Source organism: Cotesia typhae, unplaced genomic scaffold (assembly GCF_013202065.1).
Source record: "Cotesia typhae breed Kobodo isofemale line unplaced genomic scaffold, CoteBio_Ctyphae contig_22, whole genome shotgun sequence".
In the NCBI taxonomy this organism is placed as follows: domain Eukaryota; kingdom Metazoa; phylum Arthropoda; class Insecta; order Hymenoptera; family Braconidae; genus Cotesia; species Cotesia typhae.
The window spans coordinates 4483255-4502951 of record NW_027423728.1 but is presented as its reverse complement, the minus strand read 5'-3'; the positions used below and the strand labels follow the sequence as shown (position 1 = coordinate 4502951).

General features: G+C 28.9%; 5 protein-coding genes across 5 annotated transcripts; 1 reads left to right on the top strand and 4 right to left on the bottom strand.

The window, feature by feature from the left end:
* Window positions 1-3882: 3882 nt before the first annotated feature.
* Ddrgk1 (DDRGK domain containing 1) lies at window positions 3883-5586 on the bottom strand. The gene is made up of 2 exons (XM_074238312.1): window positions 5421-5586; window positions 3883-4725 (listed from the first exon to the last, which is right to left on the bottom strand). The coding sequence occupies exons 1-2, from the start codon at window positions 5503-5505 to the stop codon at window positions 3950-3952; spliced, it is 861 nt and encodes a 286-aa protein (XP_074094413.1). The 5' UTR covers window positions 5506-5586; the 3' UTR covers window positions 3883-3949.
* Window positions 5587-5712: 126 nt separating this feature from the next.
* Eca (transmembrane p24 trafficking protein eclair) lies at window positions 5713-7855 on the top strand. The gene is made up of 4 exons (XM_074238314.1): window positions 5713-5994; window positions 6072-6292; window positions 7167-7313; window positions 7400-7855. Exons 1-4 carry the CDS (start codon window positions 5862-5864, stop codon window positions 7547-7549), a joined length of 651 nt encoding a protein of 216 aa, XP_074094415.1. The 5' UTR covers window positions 5713-5861; the 3' UTR covers window positions 7550-7855.
* A 1114-nt stretch (window positions 7856-8969) lies between these two features.
* Med28 (mediator complex subunit 28) lies at window positions 8970-12595 on the bottom strand. The gene is made up of 4 exons (XM_074238313.1): window positions 12226-12595; window positions 11670-12015; window positions 11372-11565; window positions 8970-9669 (listed from the first exon to the last, which is right to left on the bottom strand). The coding sequence occupies exons 1-4, from the start codon at window positions 12283-12285 to the stop codon at window positions 9460-9462; spliced, it is 810 nt and encodes a 269-aa protein (XP_074094414.1). The 5' UTR covers window positions 12286-12595; the 3' UTR covers window positions 8970-9459.
* A 209-nt stretch (window positions 12596-12804) lies between these two features.
* On the bottom strand, window positions 12805-19692 carry LOC141524431 (cytosol aminopeptidase-like). Its single transcript, XM_074238309.1, has 7 exons — window positions 19442-19692; window positions 18859-18974; window positions 15023-15186; window positions 14717-14891; window positions 14126-14456; window positions 13532-13979; window positions 12805-13427 (listed from the first exon to the last, which is right to left on the bottom strand). The coding sequence occupies exons 1-7, from the start codon at window positions 19604-19606 to the stop codon at window positions 13198-13200; spliced, it is 1629 nt and encodes a 542-aa protein (XP_074094410.1). The 5' UTR covers window positions 19607-19692; the 3' UTR covers window positions 12805-13197.
* Window positions 15313-18318, bottom strand: LOC141524429 (E3 ubiquitin-protein ligase COP1). Its single transcript, XM_074238307.1, has one exon. The coding sequence runs from the start codon at window positions 18178-18180 to the stop codon at window positions 16198-16200; it is 1983 nt and encodes a 660-aa protein (XP_074094408.1). The 5' UTR covers window positions 18181-18318; the 3' UTR covers window positions 15313-16197.
* Window positions 19693-19697: the final 5 nt, after the last annotated feature.

The following is a 19697-nucleotide window of genomic DNA, read 5'->3' as shown; positions in this document are numbered from 1 at the left end:
ATTAAAATTAATATTTAACAATACATTGACTAGTATATACTTTGTCGCAATAATGCCTCGGATTTTTTTTAGTTTAATTTTATTTTTTGGCAGATGCAAGGAACAAATTGATGCGAGTCAGTCGTTACTGCGAAGGAAATTATTTTTCATCATAATCGCTTATTTTTTAATCTTTCTTCTTTAAGTATTATTGTTTAATTATTGAATTTTTGCCTCCTGAAATTTTTTTTAATTTTGACAACAGAAATCAAATTTAATGAAGTTAATTTTGGTAAAAAAATATTTATTTTTTCAAATTAATAAATAAATAAGAAAGAAAAAAATTCCAGAGTCTAGCTAGGGTCATGGTAACCATTTCGTTAAATCGGATGATAAAACCATTAAAAAATGTGCATGTCGATGAAGTTTTGTTTGTTTTTGAAAACCGGTCCCCAAGGGTTATTTTTATCATTTTTGCCGGAATTTTTGTACGCTGATGATGTTGATGGCATTTTAGATATTGGTTTGGCTTTTCTGTAATTGAAAAAAAAATTTTTAATTATTTTTTAATAAAAATTATCAATTTTTTATATTTTTAAAATGCAATAGAAAATTTTTTATTTAATAAAATTAATACACAATTTTTAAATTAAACAATTCAATTAAAGAAGAAAAAAAACTTACTTGATTTCTTGGTATGGACCCTTAAGGACAGTGTTGTAATCTTTATGCACCATGATTAATTATTGTAATACGGATAAAAAAATACTTGAAGTAAATTTTATTAAGAGTCAAAAAGTATTCCTTCGTCAATAAGAAATACCGAGCTCCGCGATCAACAGTGGCTCGATAGCAATATTTTAAAATTCTTTTAAACTTTATATAAATATTTTCACTGCTCTAATAAATATTTTTGTTACTTTCGGGCCTTTTTAGTTTATTCCGACAACTGAAACAATTAAACGAGTCAATTAATAAATTAATTATAGTTTACAATTACAATAAATTTTACAAATAAAATACTTACTCTATGGTACGTGGTGTAAATGGACAAGTACTAAAAGTTCCAGGCGGTTTCCAGAATTACCACATCGACTGCCTTTACGTGATCTCAGATTTTTTGCAAGCCTAAAAAAAATTTTATAAATTATTATTTTTGAAGTTAAAAATTACAATATTAGTAACGAAAAAAAAAAATTTTTTATTTCAATAATTTAAATTATTAAATTTTTCTGTGAAATTAATTTTCATAATTTTTTACAGAAAAAAAAAATAATACTTAAAAATTAAAAACAAAAATTGATCGTAAATTTTTTTTTGTCTAAAAATTTAATATTTTTTTTAAAAGTAAAAAAAAAATAATTTTTCTCTAAAATATTAAATTTTTTTAGTTCTTCATAAAAAAAAATAAACTTCGTAAATTTTTTTGTTTAAAATTTTCAAAGACAATTTGTTAATAATTAAAATCACAAAATTTTTCCATAAAATCAATATTTTTAATTTTTTATAAAGCAAAAAAAATATTTACCGGACACTTGGTAGAAATGTTGGGGAATTTCCTTGACAATCTAAAACTTTGCACCTCATCGACACATAAGGTCTGATTGAACGTTAGTTACAATCACCAGCGACTCAAATAAAAATTGTAATCAAACAATTTAAAGTACTCGAGAAGAATAAACTTCCCTTGATACTAGTATCAAATATAAAAAATGAAAAAATTCAAATTAATCTCTTAATTACAACTGAAGAAATAAATTTCGGAATAATCCAATAATAAGCGATGAGCTTTGTCGAAGGACTGGACAGAGCGTGTGAAGCCGGTTGCTTATACACCGGATCCCCTTCTTTCGGTCCAGGTGAAGTAGAGGTAGATTGAGAATCTGCATACATTTGATAGGACAACTCTCTTGTCCTGTACTCATATATATCTATACATAAATGGAAAATTTTTTTTTAGCCTGCTGACGGTTTATTTGTGAATTGTGTTTACTCTTTCTCCTGTTCACGTGCTCACTAGATTATTTTTTGAGGAACCAAGTGGTAGTTCACGTGGACAAACCATCACGAGGTCATCAGAATTATAATTTACGAAAAATACCTGACTATTTGCACGTAGGCACAGTTTTACGCTATTTAATTAATAAATTTCAACTTCAAAAATTATTCGCGTTTACTTTAATAAAAATTCATGGTAATTAAAAATTCTTGAAGTGGGGCACCACCTATTTTAAATAAAATTAAATTAGATAAAATCAAAAAATTTATTTTTTTAAATATTTTTTTTTTCAAATTCTTCTTTATTACGGCGGATTTATCATGAAAATAATATAAAGTATAAAACTTGAATATTTTTTCATTTTAGCTTCAAAAATTTTCAAATTTTTTATATTCGGATTTTTTTTTTTTTTTCCAATTTATTCTATTTTCATCGCTCTTTATAAAAAAAATACTTAAATAACCAGAAAAAATAGCGTTGTGACCATCTCATTGAAAAACATCTAAAATCGTAAATTTTTAAACTTTAATTTTTATCATAAATCTGCTGTGAAGAAAAACAATTTGAAAAAAAAAAAAAATTAAAAAAGATTTGTATACTCAAAAATAGGTGAAGCCCCATTTTTGAATAATTACTAATTTTTTAAATTAGTAATTTGAGAAAAATGAAGAAAGAAGGTCATGAAAAGCGCGAAGACACCGAAGAAAAGAAAGATGGCGCAAGAATTTTTATCGTCGGTAAGAATAACCAATAGAAGCTTCGGTAGTCTAATAATAATATTAATTGTGATGATAATTTATAATGAAGCTATTTATTAGCAATTATTATTGATTATTGAAACTAGAAATATTATATTGAAGACGTAAAGAGGAAATATTTGTCAGATACAGAGAAATGAGATAGCTTGTAGGATTGTGGGCTTGTAAGGTAAACAAGAATCTGATGCAATACTTTATCCAGTCTCGTCATCTTTTCAAGCTATCTTTTTTTAATATTTTATTTTATAATATTCATTATTTTATATCTAACATGATTTTATAGTGGCTATTTAACCCTCTTAAGATGCTAGATATTGATAAAGACTTTGAAAATTGAAATTTTATTTATTGTAGATGTAATTCTTCCTAATTTAAGAATTTTTATGACTTGTCTGCTTATACAGAGTTTTAGTATTCCATATTTTAGTTGTTAAATTATTATTATTATACTTCTTAATCGGGAGAAACCTAAAAAAATTATCAAATTTTTATTTACTACAAAATTTTTTAACTATTTAAAGTTCATATTTAATAGGGTCACAGTCTTCATATGTTTTGATAGAAAAAAAAATTTTTTTTTAAAAGTTATCACTCGTTCAAGAACAATCGTGTTTACACCCGGACCAGCTAACTGTAAAAATTTTATTTCTTAAAAATTAGCTTCTATTAACAAAAACTTTGATTCCTATTTAAAATAATTAAATCTCAGTAATTTTAAAAATACTTATTATGGGAAAATTTGATGACGCAAAATAAATAACAAGACACATATGATTTATGTTATATATTTTTTTAGCCTGACTCAAACCCTGAAAGTAATTAGAATATTTAACGCATAAATAATCATAAATTAATAACCCGTAGTTATTAATAACTTAACAACTGCCTAAAACTGTATTTAAAAAATACTTCATTGCATTGGAAGAAATAATTACTGTGGATAAATTTGAATTACTTTACAAAAATATTTTTTTTTTGTTTTAAAATTAAAAAAATTTCATTTTTGATATTTAACAATAGTTATAAAAAATTTAGTAAAAAATTTTAAGCTTTTTTTTATTTCTTCCAGAAGAATATTAGTTCCAAAAATTATTTCTTCTCTTGATTGATATAAAAAAAAAAAAAAAAAAAAAAAAAAAGACAAAATAAATTAAATTATTTAAATTTATTGATAAAGAATTTAAACTTAATATTAAACAAATTAACATTAAAATTAATTAGCTTCGACAGTCTGGTTACCAGGAGTGAGGCTAATTAGTCGATTAGAATTTTCCGCGAGTTCCGCGATACTGACACGTCCGCGCTGCTTGACAAACTTAGCAACCGCTTCTAATTCTTTCTGAGAAATATAAATGAATTTTCCTCTGTCATCAACGACTCCAGTGAGTCTTCCACTGGTCTGAAGACTCTGGATCCTCTCAATAACACTGGAAGTCTTAAGATTAAAGTGTCCAGCGAGGTCTTCCAGGACTACGACTTTGTTATACTGAATGTACTTGATAAACTCATCGAGTAAATTCTCCTCATCAACGTTATTCTGATCAAAACCTTCCTCTTCAACACTGAAAGCCTCCTTCATCTTTAGGTACTCTTCGTACTCGACTTTTTCTTTTTCTTCGCGAGCTTTCTTCTCCAACTCCTCCTGCTTCTGCTCCTCGGCTCGTTCTCGCTCCCGCTGCTTATCAGCTTCTTCCTGTTGCAGCTGCTCGCGTTTTTTCCGCTCTTCTCTCTCGCGCTCCATAGCTTCGCGAGCTTGTTTCTTCTCGGCTTTAGCTTCTAGTTTCGCCCGCTTCTTCGCTCCTATTTTACCTTCAGGCAGCTCCGCAGCTTTTTCGTCTTCTTCATTCTCAGACCCGCCATCGCCAGCTGCTTCTCTGGCTTCTGGTTCCGCTCGACGGAGCTGCATACGACGCGGGTTTCTCACTCCAGCAGCTCTTCTTACTGGTTGTCCTCTTGGTCTTGGGTTTTCATCTTCTTTTTCTGACTTTCCTGTTGAATTAAAATTTTTTATTTTAAAGTATTTTATTGAAAATAATTTTTTGTTAATTAAAATTTTTATACCAATAAAAAAAAAAATTATTATTGAATACTTTCAACAAATATCTGATATTTTTTTTTTTTATTTTTCTTAACAAATTATCGTAATAAATTTTTTTTTTAATTTCAGGTAAAAATGGAACAAAATCATCAATGCAATTTTTTCTTAATATTATTTTTTTAATTTTTATAAATAATTAAAAAAAAAACTTGTCAGATGTAAATTTTTCTATCATCAGTAAAAAACATTTGAATTTTTTTTAACAAAAAAAAAAAAATGATAAAAATTTTAAACAGAGTAATTTAAAAAAAAAATGTATTTACTAACAAATTGTTAGATATTTTTTTATTAATTTATAATAATAAAATAAAAATGTCATTAAAGTTAGCTGTCACTTGATAATTTTTTAATTTTTTTAACAAATAAATTTCTTCCAAAAAATGATTTTTAAAAAATCACATTTATAGTTTTTTAAAATTTCTAAATGTCAATTTTTTTTTTTAAATCTTTTTTTGTTATAATTTATTTATTAAAAAAATTCTTAAAATTATCAACTATCTGCTAAGTTAATTTTCATAAAATAAAAACATCTGGATATTATAAACTTTGTAGGTTAACTTCTTAAAATAAATAAATAATTACAAACCTTTGCTTCTAGTCGACCAAATAGTCAAAAAAATAATAAGTGTAATAATTCCCACCGCGATAGAAATTAATATCGTAGTATCCATTTTAATTTAAAAATTACTAAAAAAAATAAATAAACAACTTGAAAATAAATTTTATAAATTGATGCAATGACAAGTATCGATAATACAGAATCGATAGAAACTACAAAAATAATAATAAAAGTGTAGTAATAACAATAATGACAATTCTGATCAGTGGCGCCACGTCACGAGTCGCGATATTAAAAACAAAACCCTTATGACGGTTTTTAGATTTTTAGATGACGTGTGTCTTGTCCAAGTGTCTCGTTACAATAACCGTACTTTATGATTATTTATACTAGTTTTTTTTTCAAGTACTATTTAATTTAATAATACATAAATAAAATACCTTAGAACTTATAATTACGTAAATTACAATGTTAAAGTACATATATTCAGTAATAACCTGGGCATTTATTGCCAACTCGGTGTCGGGATTGTATTTCCACATTGGTGAAACAGAACGTAAATGTTTCATTGAAGAAATTCCCGATGAAACCACCGTTCTAGGTAAATTATTTAATTATTTATTTATTTTTTATTTAATAATGAGTATTATTAATTTCTTTCTTTTTTTTTTTTTTTAGTTCATTACAAAGTTGAATTATTCGACCCCAGAAGTGGAGGTTACATGCCAAGCAGCCCAGGTATTGGCATGCATGTCGAAGTACGTGATCCAGATGACAAAGTTATTCTGTCAAGAGTGTACAGTTCTGAAGGACGGATATCCTTCACTTCACAAACTCCTGGTGAACATGTCATTTGTTTGTACAGTAACAGTACTGCATGGTTCAGTGGTACACAGCTGGTATGTCGATTTTATATATTAATTTTTTAATTAATTTAACAATCAATATAGCTAGCCAATAGTTGCGCAATAATTAATTTTTATTTTTAGCTGATTTTTGTTATTTATTTATGGTAATATAAAAAACAATACTGAAGTCGGTAGTCAGCTGTTAATTTTAAAAATTTTTTTAATAAATCAATTACAATAAAAAAAAATGCTTCTAAAAATTTTCACTTGTAATTTTTATTCATTTTTACAAGTGAAACTTTTTAATTAAATTTTTTTTATAATAATTTAATTGCTATAAATATCTAAAAAAATTTTTATATCTGTCAACTTCAGTTTCATTATTAAAAGCGTGATACTGAAAATATTTAATCTAATTTTGAAATCAACAAACTTGGAATAATTTTTTTAATTACATAAATTATCAATAAAAAATTTTCAGGTGTAGAAATTTTATAAAAGTATAATTGCAATTTTTTTTTTTTTTAATATTTTAGTATTAATTTTTTTGATGAATAAAACTTATAAAGTATGAATTTCATTATTTATTTATTTATTATTGTAGAATGTTTAGTAATAATTATTTATTTTATAAAATACATAGTATCTGCAAAGAGAAGATAAATTAAAAAAATTTAAGAAATTAAAAACAAAAATTTTTTTTTTTTAATTTAAAAGAAAAAATTATAAAAAAATTTTAAGGAAAAGAAAAACATAATATGATAGTTTATAATCACTACTTGTACACCTGGAATGTAATTATTTTAAAATCACCCTTTTTGCTTGAATTTTTATTTTTTCTGCTGGTCCTCCAAAAATGTCAATATCAATAGCATATTTGTTGATGACTTTGCCTATTTATTATAAACTTATTTATAAATTACAGAGAGTACATTTGGATATTCAAGTTGGAGATCACGCTATCGATTACGCCAACTTGGCGCAGAAAGAAAAATTATCTAAATTGCAATTAAGAATAAGACAATTGTTGGATCAAGTTGAACAGATAACTAAAGAACAAAACTACCAACGGGTAATTAGTATTTTTTTATCTAAATTTTTAAATTCTAAAGATAACATAAAAAATTGATATGATGTTAAAAAATAACTTTTTTACAGTACCGCGAGGAAAGATTCAGACAAACGTCTGAGAGTACAAACAGCCGGGTCTTGTGGTGGTCTATCACTCAAACAGTTATCCTTCTGGTTATGGGTGCATGGCAAATGAGACATCTCAAGAGTTTCTTCGAAGCCAAAAAACTTGTTTAGATTATTTATACTTAATCAATTAATATTTCTATTGTATTTTTAATAAACATGATACTGTTCTGTGAACAGAGTTGGAGGTTTACTTATAATGTTTCTTTTGGGTACAAGAAAATTCTGTGCCACAGATTCGTTTGTAAAAATTATTTAAATATCAGTACAAATTGCAAAGTTTATTGAAACAAGTATTCATTTATGTAACACTGATTTGTAATTTTTAAATACAGATTTAGTTGTAGAAATATTTCGAGTAAACCTAAAAAAATAAAGTATACTTTACTTAAAAGTTGAAGTAACTTTTAAAATTAATATCTGAGTGATATATTAATTACTTTGGTCTTAAATTCAATTTAATTAAATATTTTCCATATAATTAATATTTAATTAAGCCTTTCTGATTGTTTATCACTATTACTATCATTTCCGCAGGTTTTTTTCAAATCTAGTGTACAGATTCAGTAAAATTTACTTTACTTATATTTGTAATAAATATTTGTAAGCGTTCTTATAAATAAAAATTGAATTAAAAAAATTTTTATTCGAAGAATTAATGAATTTAACTTTTACAACTGTCTAGCTAATTTAATTATTTATTGAAATCCCACTATCTGTTAGATAATATAAATAAATAACAACTAAAACTGTTTATTTTGTACTCTAGCTGATGATTTAATCAATTATTCTATTTTTTGTACAGGATGAGAAAGGAAACATTGAATAAATAAATAACTGATAATTCCTGTAAAAGCTGGTAATTAAAAAATTAATATATAAAAGATTTTTGAATTATTATAATATTTTATTCGATAAAAAATAACATTCATGATGTATCTATAAGAGCTAGATATATTTACACATTATTGATTTTTATTGAGTAAGAGCTTATTAATATTGATAATTATGCTGCTAGGATATTGTTAAAGTATATAAAATTAAAAACAATTAAACTTGTAACTAAATGATTTAAAAAAGTTAAATAATAAGTATAACTAACTAAATTAAATACAATCTTTAAATAAGTTAAGTTTATTTCTAAATCATAAATTATTTTTGAATATTTAATTAAATTATTTGCCCTGTAGTCTTAAAAACTTAAAGTAATTTGCTTATAAATAAAAACAAAGTTTTTGTAAATTTACAAAAGATTTAATTTTTAAAAAATATTTATTAAAAAAAAAATAGAATTAGACTTTATTTTAATAAATATTTTTTAAAAATTTACAATTAATTTTGGTATACAAAATTCATAATTTATAACATTTTAAAAAATAATTATAAAACTTATGATTAAATTATTTTTTTAAAATTTGTAATTAATTTTCTTCTGAAAAACAATTATTAAATTATATAGAAAAGAAATAATTATTTTTCAAAAGATATTTCTAAAAAATTTATGATAAATTTTCTTGAAAAAAAAATTTGCAATGAGTTTCATTAAAAAAATAATTATCACCAAACTTAGATAATTATTTTTTCAAAAAATTTATTCTAAATTTGTAACTAATTTTTTTTTTTACTAAAAAAAATTAAAAAAAAAAAACAACCTCTGTAAGGAAACTAAATAAACTTTTTTTTTTAATTAAAAAACAAAAATTTTTTAATTAAAAAAAAAAATAACTATTTGGAATGTATTGAGCAGGAAAATGGAATGAAAGCGATCTATCGGAGACTGTAAAGCCCCCGATAAGGAATTATCAGGTGCAAGGAGGAGGTGGAGGCTGTTGTTGTTGATTCGGAAGGGGTGAGGAGGCGACGGCGGCGGCCGCAGCAGCGGCAGCCGCAGCTGCGGCAGCATAGGACGAAGGATCATTCGGGTCGAGGATTGGGGGTGGCGGTGGCAACCCGCCACCAGCACCACGACCTCGTCCTCGGCCTCTACCACGACCCCGTCCTCGCCCCCTCCCCCTTCCGCGTCAACTCCGCCTCTCTGGCATGCCTATATTGCTCGTAGTCTTCTCCAGGAACGCGAGTGGGCCCTGGAGTGCGCTATTTCCAACTCCGACACCTGGAACTCCACCGACCGGGAACCCCGCCCGTCCAGGTACTCCTTGACCCATAAACATTCCTTGCGGGTTCACGTTAACTCCCTGCAGTCCTGGAGGCACCGCACCTCCTGGTTGAACCTGCAATTTATTCATTTTTTTACCCATTCAATTTTTCTTTAAATTTTTTTATTTCATGCATCAAGAGAAAATTTAGAATTTTAGAGATTTTATCCATTAAAAATTAATCAATTAATCTAATAATAAAAATAATTATAATTATAATAATAATAAATTTAAAAATAAATGATAGGAATATACATAAGGGAAGGTAAATGAAAAAAAGCACAAAGATTCACCATGAAAAGAGTAAATTTTATTCTACTACAAGTTCCACGATTTATTTTTAGATTAAACAATAATTTACACGATTATTTATTTATTTTTAAAAATTCATTCGATTCAATTATTTCGATAAGTCGCTTTGACGCCAACGCTTATTTTTATTAATTACTTACAATGTTTTATAGAAAAACTTTTAATTAAAAAAGAAATAATAAACGTGTGAATAATAGAGTTAAAAATAAACAGAACCCATAGTAACAGTAAATAAAAAAGAAAGCCAATGAAATGATGTTTAATGAATGTATTATAATAAGTAATAAATAAATTAATTTCATTGTCAAATATATCCATTGATTTGGCTTCTAATTTATTCTAAAGTTAGCAGACTATTTTCAGATTTTTTTTTTTGCAACAAATAAATTATTCAAAAAAGTAGAAAATTTGATAAAATAAATAAATATCGGCTAACTTTAGTGCTTTAATTTCAGTACATTTTACTCTAATTAAATACTTTTGGCACCATAATTATTCATTAAGTAACATCAATTAATTTATCTTTGAGATCTGTATGCATTAGTACGTTAAATCTCTAGCACAAGTCTTTACAATTTATCTATTTATAATAAATAATTTAATTATAGTAATCATAATAATAATTTATTAATGGAGTAGTGAATTTAATTTGGTAACCATGGACTGTTTTTCTCATAAGGCACACAAGGAATTTAAATTATTTCAATATTTATATATTTTTTTTATACTCTTTGTAGTGATGTAAGTTATGTATATTAGTATTATCATCATCAAAATTTTTAAATGAAAATATCGATAATTATTTTTCAAACATTAATTTATAATAAAATATTTCAAATAAAAAAAAAAAAAAAAAAAAAAAAAAAAACAAAACAAAACGAAGAATTTTAATCTTAAAATAATCGTTGAATATTTTTTTTATAATTTAATAATCAACAAATTATTTATTTTTACTAAAAAAAAGAACTCAATTTAAAAAAAAAAATTAAAAATGCCTATGAGACTTTCATTGAAATCGTTCTATTCAAAATGATTAATAATATAATCTTTATAATCTTAAATGGAAGATGATTTTTCTATGACAAGTTTTTTAATCACAGTAATTCGCTTTTATCGCTACTTTAGATATTCAGAATTATTAATCTTATATCTCATATTAATATATAATATAAATCTTAAGTCAAATTGTAATTCTCTTTTCATATTTATCAGTACATTATAATTTATAATTAACCAGCATAAACTAACGAGTATTAAGCAACAAAAGAGCCATTGAAGCAGAGTAAATATTTTTAACACCACCATAAACTCACTCATAAATACAAACAAACAATAATTATAAAAATATATAGAGCCCTTTTGAAGTATGAACCATTTCCACAGAGAAATATATGTATATTTATATAGCTGGTTTAATAGTTCATAGTTCATAAGTAGTAACATTAAACGGCGTTTATTTAAATACCTGTTGTTGATGAAGTTGTTGTTGTTGCTGCATCTGGTGCTGCTGCATGTGGAGTTGCTGCTGTTGTTGCTGTAATTGTTGCTGATGCAACATTTGTTGTTGCTGTTGCTGTTGTTGTTGTTGCTGCTGCTGGAGTACTGGGTTTGGAGCTCCATTGCCTGGTGGCCCTTGGGGACCTTGTCCATTGGCTAGTCCTGAAGAAAAGTAATCGAAATTAGTAATTATGAATTGTTAAAGATTAAAATTTTAAATCCAAAAATTAAAAAGAAAAAATAAGGAATATAAAATAAATACTTGCCATTAGGAGCAGATCCTTGGGCTAGTGATTTGTCCCAGCCTTGTAAATCAGCGAGCAAGTGCTGCCAAGTCGCTATTTTATCGTAGTGTCTCTTTATGAGTTCATCTTTTCGAGCTAACTCATGACGCAGTTCACCGATGTCTTCTTTTACAAGCAGTTCTGGTTTCAATGCTGATAGCAGAAAACGCTTTTGGAGAAAAAACGCTTCTGTTTGCCGGGCAAGATCAATGAAGCGAGAAACTACTTGTTCAACTTCTGCTTTGGCTTCTTCCTTGTCGACGGCTAAGCTACTTCCGATACTATTATTGGTCAGTCCTTCTTCTTTGGTTAATATATTCATACATTGCTATATAAATAAATAAATTTATTTGTTTATTGAAAATTATAATTTTATAGCAATTAAATTATTTAAAAAAAAAATTAATTAAAAAGTTTCACATGTGAAAATTAATAAAAATTACAAGTGAAAATTTTTATTGTAATTTTTAAATAATAAATTCTGCTTTTTAAAAAATTAATTCTAAAAAAAAAAAAAAAATTAATATAAACAACTTACTTGAAGAGAGTCTTCAAACTCATCAATTATATTTCCATTTCCATTAGTTGGAGTTGCCATTATTAATTAAAAGCTTAATTAAACGTAGAAAAATATTAATTTGATCCTCATTCACATTTAAACAATTTGACAACTTTTTAGGTTATGAGGCAGTTGGATACAGTGTATCACAAGTGTTAAACAATGAAATTATAAATATTCAAATTTTCAATCCATTTGACCATTTTAAAATCAATTATTAAGTTTTTAAAACACAAATTTTGAAGCCAATTTATTAAATGAAACTCAATAAATTAAAAAATATAACTCGTGCTATTTTAATTCAATACGCGTAGCGTAAAGGACACATTGTATATTGGGTATGTTGTCCCTACAATAATAATACATGAGAGTATGAAGTTAGTCAATAGTCGAACTCGCAAAAAAATGGGATGATTCCTTATTGGTTAAAATTAAGGCGCGCTATTTAAATTTCTAGCAACGACAAAGTGCGCATGCGCGAAAAGTTGTCAACATTCGCTAATTTAATTTGAAATAATTAGAGTTATAAGTACTCATAATTTAATTATAATCATTAAATTATATTTTATTTATTTATTTTTATTTATTAGTTACAAACTTTTACAGAAATGAATTATCAATCACTTAATGACTCTCCTTTCTCATCCTGTACAACGAATTAATTTAATAATTAAATAATAATCACCTTCACAATTAAAAAAAATTAATCATTTACTAATGTATGTGTACTGTAATATTAAAAATAATTATAAGTAGACAGTGAATTTAATTTAATACAATTGAAGAAAATAAACTACAAAAGTAAAGCTGTACAAGGAAGAGAAGTCTAGAGCATCGAAGAATAGTTATCAAAGTTGTATAAAAACAGTTAGTGTAAATGCCACAAAGTAAAGAGTTCTGTTAATTATTTATTATTATTATTTAGTTAATAGTGTGGCTTAAATAAATAAATTAGGCAGAAAGTTGTCGTAGGAATTGTATCAACGTTCTCGTCGGTCTGCCACTCATTCCGCCATGCAAGTAATTAAGGTCGTCGTTGTTTGAACTCATGACACCAGCGATGTCCAAGTGCATCCATGGACATGCATCACTTGCGAATTCGCGCAAAAATCCAGCCGCTGAGCAGGCACCACCTCCTTTAACTTTAGCCATGTTGTTGACATCTGCAGCTTTAACTGGTTCTAAAAAAAAAAAAAAAAAAAAAAATAAATAACAATTTATTTTGACATTATAAACGCGAAATAATTAAATTAAATAAAAATCTGTCTTGAATCATGATAATTACTTGTCATTTTATTGTTGTAGTGTTGCCACAAAGGCATTCTCCAAACACGATCGCCAGTGAAAGTACCAGCAGTTTTCAATGCCTCCCAGTAAGTGGCATCAGTTGAGAAAACTCCAGTAGCCGCGGCTCCCAGAGCGACTCCCATGGCACCAGTGAGGGTAGCGATGTCCAGCGTAAGCTTTGGTTTAAATTCAGCAGCGTAGCAGAGTGCATCAGCAAGAATGAGTCGCCCCTCAGCATCAGTGTTATCGACGATAATCGTCTTCCCGTTCATCGCAATGACCAAATCTCCGGGTTTGGTCGCCGAGCCGGACGGTAAGTTTTCCGTCAGTGGAATCAATCCGACGATGTTTACTTTTAATTTCAATTCCGCAGCTGCTTTTATTGAAGCTACTACACATGCGGCTCCTCCCATGTCTGCGCGCATTTCATCCATATTACCTGGGGACTGATTTTAAAATTTATTTTTTAATTATAGAACTTTTCTTATGAGAAAATTTCTTTAAATTAAAAAAAAGCGCTATTCGCCTTATTTTATAGTTTCTTTTTTTTTTCTTTAAATTAAAAAAAGTAGATTGTGAATAAGATAACTACCTTAAGACTGATACCACCAGCATCAAAAGTAACTCCTTTACCAACTAAAGCAATGGGAGCTTCGGATGTATTATCCGCTCCCTTATAATGGATCTCCAAAAACTTGGGCTCTTGAACGCTACCGCGAGACACACTTAAAAATGATCCCATTTTTTTATCTTCAGCCCATTGCTTGTCATGAATAATAACCTGGACATTAGTAAGCGAACGGAGGACGCTGGTAACAGTATCGCTGAAGATCGTTGGGGTCATTAAATTCGCAGGCGTGTCAGCTAACCGACGTGCCCAATTCTGAGCTTGTGCTTTTATTTTACCGATCTCCCAGCTGTCTCTGAATCATCAAAATAATTAAAATTAAAATGAGTTTTATTATCAAACAATTGTTTAATATTGATGAAAAAAAAAAATATGAGTTCTAATGAATTTTAGAAAATATTTTTGAAGATATTTTAACATTTTCCACTTCAGTAATACGCACTTACCCTAGTTCCAGGATAAATTAGTTTTAAATCAATTCTCTCTCGAACAATTTCATTTAAAGTTTGCTATTTTAAGAATTTAAAATTTCAAATAAAAAAAAAATAAACTTACGCTTGATCAGAACCGTACAATGAAACATTGGGCAAAACTTTCTGCTTAGATTTGTTCTTGAACTCTTGAAAAATCCAGGAAGCGAGAAGCGAGCCTTCAGCAGCGGCTTCAGCATCTCCCATCGGCTCGACGTCAATTTCTTTAACGTCAACATTCTCAAGGGCACCGCATCCAGCTGATTATAAATTATAATTTTAAATATAAATATTTTCTATTGATTATCTATTTATCTATTATTAATTAATTAATTAATAAACTCTTGAACTATGTTAGTATACTATGAAGAAAAAAAAAAAAAAAAAATACCAGCAACAGCCGTACGAATATTTTCTTTAGCTTCATCAATCTCTTCCAACACGTTGATTCCAACATTTTTCTTGCCAAGTCCTACTACGGCAACGCAAGCGTGCTGTGCATTTTCAAGGCCCCAGAAAACGCGAGTTTTGGTCTTTTTTATTTTTGGTCCAGCACTGAAATTATTTCAATCTATTAGTTTTATTCAATCCAATTAAATTAATTAATTAATCTAGAAACTTTAAAATCGGTCAAGTTCCGAAAGGAATAGAGTCCAAGGATTAAATTAATTATAAAATTAATTAGACATTAAAACGTATTTATTTTTATATTCTAGCATTAGGACACTGAATCAATCTTAAATTAATTAGATTCATTAAACATTTTTTTTTTTCAAAATACATTCTAAAAATATACTATTTCTTTTCGTTCCATTCTCTTTCCGTTAAATTATTTTTACATAATATTTACTTGAATTTATGCAATTATAATTATAATTAATAATATTTAATTATTTATGTCCTTCACTTTAGTCACAACGTCCGATAAGCATGAAAGTTTTCGTAAAACCTGATCATGCATTAATAAACTCCATCTCTTCGTTAATTATTTAATTTATTTTTTATAATTAACAATTATAAATAAATCCTCTACTGATATTCGCATCTAATAAACAATTATTTCAAGTAACCCTAATTCTCTATTTAAAATTCGAGAGATTAAACAATGTAAAAAATAATTACTAATCACTAGTCTGAGTCAAAAAACCAGTTCATTTTTTTTTCCTCGAATCTCCAAATTTTTTTAAATAATATCAAAATTATAAAATTATAATAACAATTATAAGTAAAAAATCACTTGAACAAATTTAGAAAATTCGAGGAAAAAATAAAAATTTTTTTTTCCACTCTTCACTAATCACACAATTTAAACTTATAGTTAAGTTTACTTTAAATTGGCACATTATTATTTAAAATTTAAAAAATAGTTCGTCATTTTACAATTAATATAAAGCCTGAGAACTTAATTAATATCAATTAAATAGAAAAAAAATTACAAGAAAATATTATTAAAAACTTGATAATTAATAAAAAAAAAAAAAAAAAAAAAAAAAAAAGGCCTGAGATAAAAAATATAAAGCACTCCCTGAATATTAAAACATATTTTATTACGAGGCGTGCAATAAATTAAACCAGCTCAAGAATTTTAATAATTCCTTGAGAATTAGCAGCTACAACGACGTTTGAGTTTTGCCTCCAGCAAACCGCGGAAACAAATTCATTTGACTCCTCTTCCCGTCTTTCCTGCATTTCGAGGACACTTCTCACCGGATCAAACTTGTAGGAGAACAATTGCTTGGTCAGTCCTTTATAGTAAACATAGAGCGCGTTGTTTTCAGATCCACATGCTACATAATCACCATCAGTAGCAAGTCCGACGAAATTCTTCTCATTGATGTGCCCAACGAAGGACCTCAAGCAGTGAGGATTATTGATATTCCATACCTTAAGCTGTGAGTCCGTGCTAGCCGAGACAATCTCTTCTTTGTTGATAAATTTAACATAAGAAACAGCTTTGCGGTGTCCTTTGAAGACGCAGAGGGCCTCTTTGAGGTTCCTCAGGTCATAATAATGCACACAGTGGTCAGCAGACCCAAAAGCAAGGTGACAAGAGCTTCTAGGGTTGAATTTAACGCAGCATACATTAGCTTTGGCCTCCAAAGAAGCTACCGAGTGATCAATATTAAGAGACCAGAGTTTAACGCGCGCGTCGTCAGACCCCGAGGCGATCAGCCGTGTGTCTACGTCATTAAAGTCGACGGACCAGCATCGCTTCTCGTGCTCCTGAAAGGCTTTTATTCTCTGGCCAGTGGTCGCGTCCCAGACCGTCACTGTGCCCTCGTAGTCCGACGAGGCCAACATTCCCTTGTGGTAAGAGTTCCAAGAAACGCAAGAAATTTTCGAACTGGAGATCATCTCCACGCAAGGATAGTGAATGTCCACCGAGTCGCGGACTACAGACCCGAATTCGAATACTTTTATGCGCTTGGTTACGCCAGCAATAGCGAAAAATTCGTTGTCTTTATCAAACTCAATGCTCGAGACTATCGTCGAGTTATTGAAGATGTCTGAGGAGTAATTAAGCGTCGCCAGGGGTCTCAATGCGCTGTACCGAGAAAATTTTATCAGATTCTCTCTGAAGACATCCAGCCCGGAGCTCATCCCGTGAACAGTGTCAATCGCGGTAAGCTTCTGAGAACCCAGCAGAAGGTCTTTAGCGCGTGCTTCGAAGTAGCAAGACACAAAGTCGTCAAAGTGAGCGTACATCCTCTTCCTCCTGGCAGCGAGAGTTGACACTGCTGAGGCGTACTGCTTCTCATCAGCGCTGACGTTCCCAGTCTCCGGCTTCACCATGTTCGAATCTATAATATCAAGCAAGTCAATCATTTCTTTGCGTATCGCAGACATTTGGGCAGTTTCATTCTCTCCAGCAGAGGATTTTATATCCTCAACTCTAGGACACTTGCTTTGGACATCTCTTAAAATACTTTCGACCTCCAACATGTCGTGCTGAATTAAAGCGACCTCTTTTTGCAGCTGGTTCCTCTGCTCCTCCTTCTGCTTGAGCAAGTGCTTGAGAAACTCATGAAGCAGTTTGTTCTGCGCGGCGCACGATTCCGCTTCCAGCAAGTGTTTTCGCTGCGTCAAGACCTCCAACATGACATTGACGTCTGGCAAAGTCAAATTAGCACTTTCCGCAGCTACAAAGTCTCTTAGTCCGTCGCAAATTGGTAGCTCGCTTGCGCTACCACGACGCTTGTCTCCGTGCAGGCATCCGACGTCCCCGAGCCCGCGAACTTTGGTCTTATACTTGGAGATCAGCTCGTTGAGAAGGAAGTTTGGGAATATATCTTGCTGCGTGAGCGTAAAGCTGCATTTCGGGCAACGCCCAATTGTCTCGAGGGTTTTTCCGATGCACTTGTAGCAGAAAGTATGGCCACACCGCGTTATGTGGGCCTCCTCGATAACTTCAAAGCATATTGGACACAAGTAGTCGTTGTTTTTATCTTCTATTGAACCGCCAATACCATGCAATACATTCGCTGTCGCTGATTGCCGCTTGTTCGTTGCCGTCGGTGTACCGCTGCCCCCAGCACCCGGTGCAGCCATGATTGCTTTTATCTTTAATTTATTATCTTACAATATTATTTATTATTTTTATTATTTATTAATCGATCAATGACCCGGGATCTTATTTACTCTTATTCTTTACTGTTAATCTTGATTCGTGTTATCTTAGCGCCCTAGTCTCTCCTGAAACAATCAAAATGATGCCAGTGAGCTCAATTTTTTATTATTTCAATAGAAGTAATATTGTTAAAATAATGATAAATAATTATAAATATATGTATGAGTATTTTTAAAAAATAAAATAATTTAATTGTTTGACTGATTAATTAAATAAATAAAATTATGTCAGATGATAAGCTCAGGCAGCATTCAAATAATTGTTTCAGGAATATTTATTTATATTTTATATATTAATATTAATATTATTAATTTTTTATTATTTAATTTCTTTGAATATTTATTAGAGGTTAAAATAAACAAAGAAATTACTTATTGTAAATAATTCGTTTTTTTTTCTTTTTACAATTACAAATGCTATTGTATTGTATTACGTCGCTTTATCAGCAATATTATCGTACTATTATTATTGTTTGCATGATTCATGAGTAATGAAAATAAAATAAATGAACGTGATTGAAATTAAATAAATTTAAGAGTTTTTTTTGGTAATTTAAAATATTATTTTTTGTTATTATTAATTTACACTTTTATACTTACAGATTTATGTTTGTAACCAATTTACCGTTGACGAGTTCATTATATTTAGCAGCTGCTGGAGTTAGGACAACGTCATTACCACTATCTCCTTCGTAAACTCCGAGTAATAATCCTCTCTATTAATTAAAATAATAATATTTAGTTAAATAAAATAAAATAAAATATATTTTTTATTTAAATGATTGATAGATTGATTGATGGATGGATAGACGACGAAAAATGGAATAGAACTAAGACGAAAATAATAATGTTTGGCAAATTCTAATTTTGGAGTTGCTTTGTGAATAATACATGAAATCAATTAAAGAGAAAATCGGCGAGGCTAGTTAGAATTTAGGGCAGGTTGGAAACTGGAACGAGAGGAATTTTAGAGTAGATAGTAGGAAATAGATAGTAGACAGTTGATATTATAACAGTGAACGGATACTGGATTGTGGAAAATCGAGTGATTGGAAAATGAAGGATGAGGTGAAATTATGAGTAAGGAAAATTTTTATATCTGATGAGAAAAATCAACAGATCGCGTGGGAAATTTTTGTGAGTGATCAAGGTGATAGCGATGGAGATGATGTACTTGGCTTACTTTCATTTTGGAACAGCTGCTGTAACAACGTTGAGATAAAGTCACTAGCTGATGAACTGTCTTCCTCGAGCTGATCAGAAACAATGCCATGATTCCAGCATTACGGGTTGAGAGTGAGAGAGAGAAAACGAGAACACAAGAGAGAGATTGGGGACGCATGCGCATTTATTCTGGAGGAAATTCGTTGGCAGCGCTGTGTGTTACGGGAGACTTTGCCGCTATATTATGAATTTTTTAATAAAATTTTATCACAATA

What these genes read in the sequence shown, in the direction of transcription:
- Ddrgk1 (XM_074238312.1), bottom strand. Translation starts at nt 5,505, where the DNA reads ATGGATACTACGATATTAATTTCTATCGCGGTGGGAATTATTACACTT. An exon ending in TTGGTCGACTAGAAGCAAAG is followed by an intron (nt 4,726 to 5,420) that starts GTTTGTAATTAT and finishes TTAATTCAACAG; the next exon opens with GAAAGTCAGAAAAAGAAGAT.
- Eca (XM_074238314.1), top strand. Translation starts at nt 5,862, where the DNA reads ATGTTAAAGTACATATATTCAGTAATAACCTGGGCATTTATTGCCAAC. An exon ending in CGATGAAACCACCGTTCTAG is followed by an intron (nt 5,995 to 6,071) that starts GTAAATTATTTA and finishes TTTTTTTTTTAG; the next exon opens with TTCATTACAAAGTTGAATTA. An exon ending in GGTTCAGTGGTACACAGCTG is followed by an intron (nt 6,293 to 7,166) that starts GTATGTCGATTT and finishes TATAAATTACAG; the next exon opens with AGAGTACATTTGGATATTCA.
- Med28 (XM_074238313.1), bottom strand. Translation starts at nt 12,285, where the DNA reads ATGGCAACTCCAACTAATGGAAATGGAAATATAATTGATGAGTTTGAA. An exon ending in AGTTTGAAGACTCTCTTCAA is followed by an intron (nt 12,016 to 12,225) that starts GTAAGTTGTTTA and finishes TTATTTATATAG; the next exon opens with CAATGTATGAATATATTAAC. An exon ending in CCAAGGATCTGCTCCTAATG is followed by an intron (nt 11,566 to 11,669) that starts GCAAGTATTTAT and finishes ACTTTTCTTCAG; the next exon opens with GACTAGCCAATGGACAAGGT.
- LOC141524429 (XM_074238307.1), bottom strand. Translation starts at nt 18,180, where the DNA reads ATGGCTGCACCGGGTGCTGGGGGCAGCGGTACACCGACGGCAACGAAC.
- LOC141524431 (XM_074238309.1), bottom strand. Translation starts at nt 19,606, where the DNA reads ATGCGCATGCGTCCCCAATCTCTCTCTTGTGTTCTCGTTTTCTCTCTC. An exon ending in CTGGTGGTATCAGTCTTAAG is followed by an intron (nt 13,980 to 14,125) that starts GTAGTTATCTTA and finishes TTTTAAAATCAG; the next exon opens with TCCCCAGGTAATATGGATGA. An exon ending in CTACAACAATAAAATGACAA is followed by an intron (nt 13,428 to 13,531) that starts GTAATTATCATG and finishes TTTTTTTTTTAG; the next exon opens with AACCAGTTAAAGCTGCAGAT.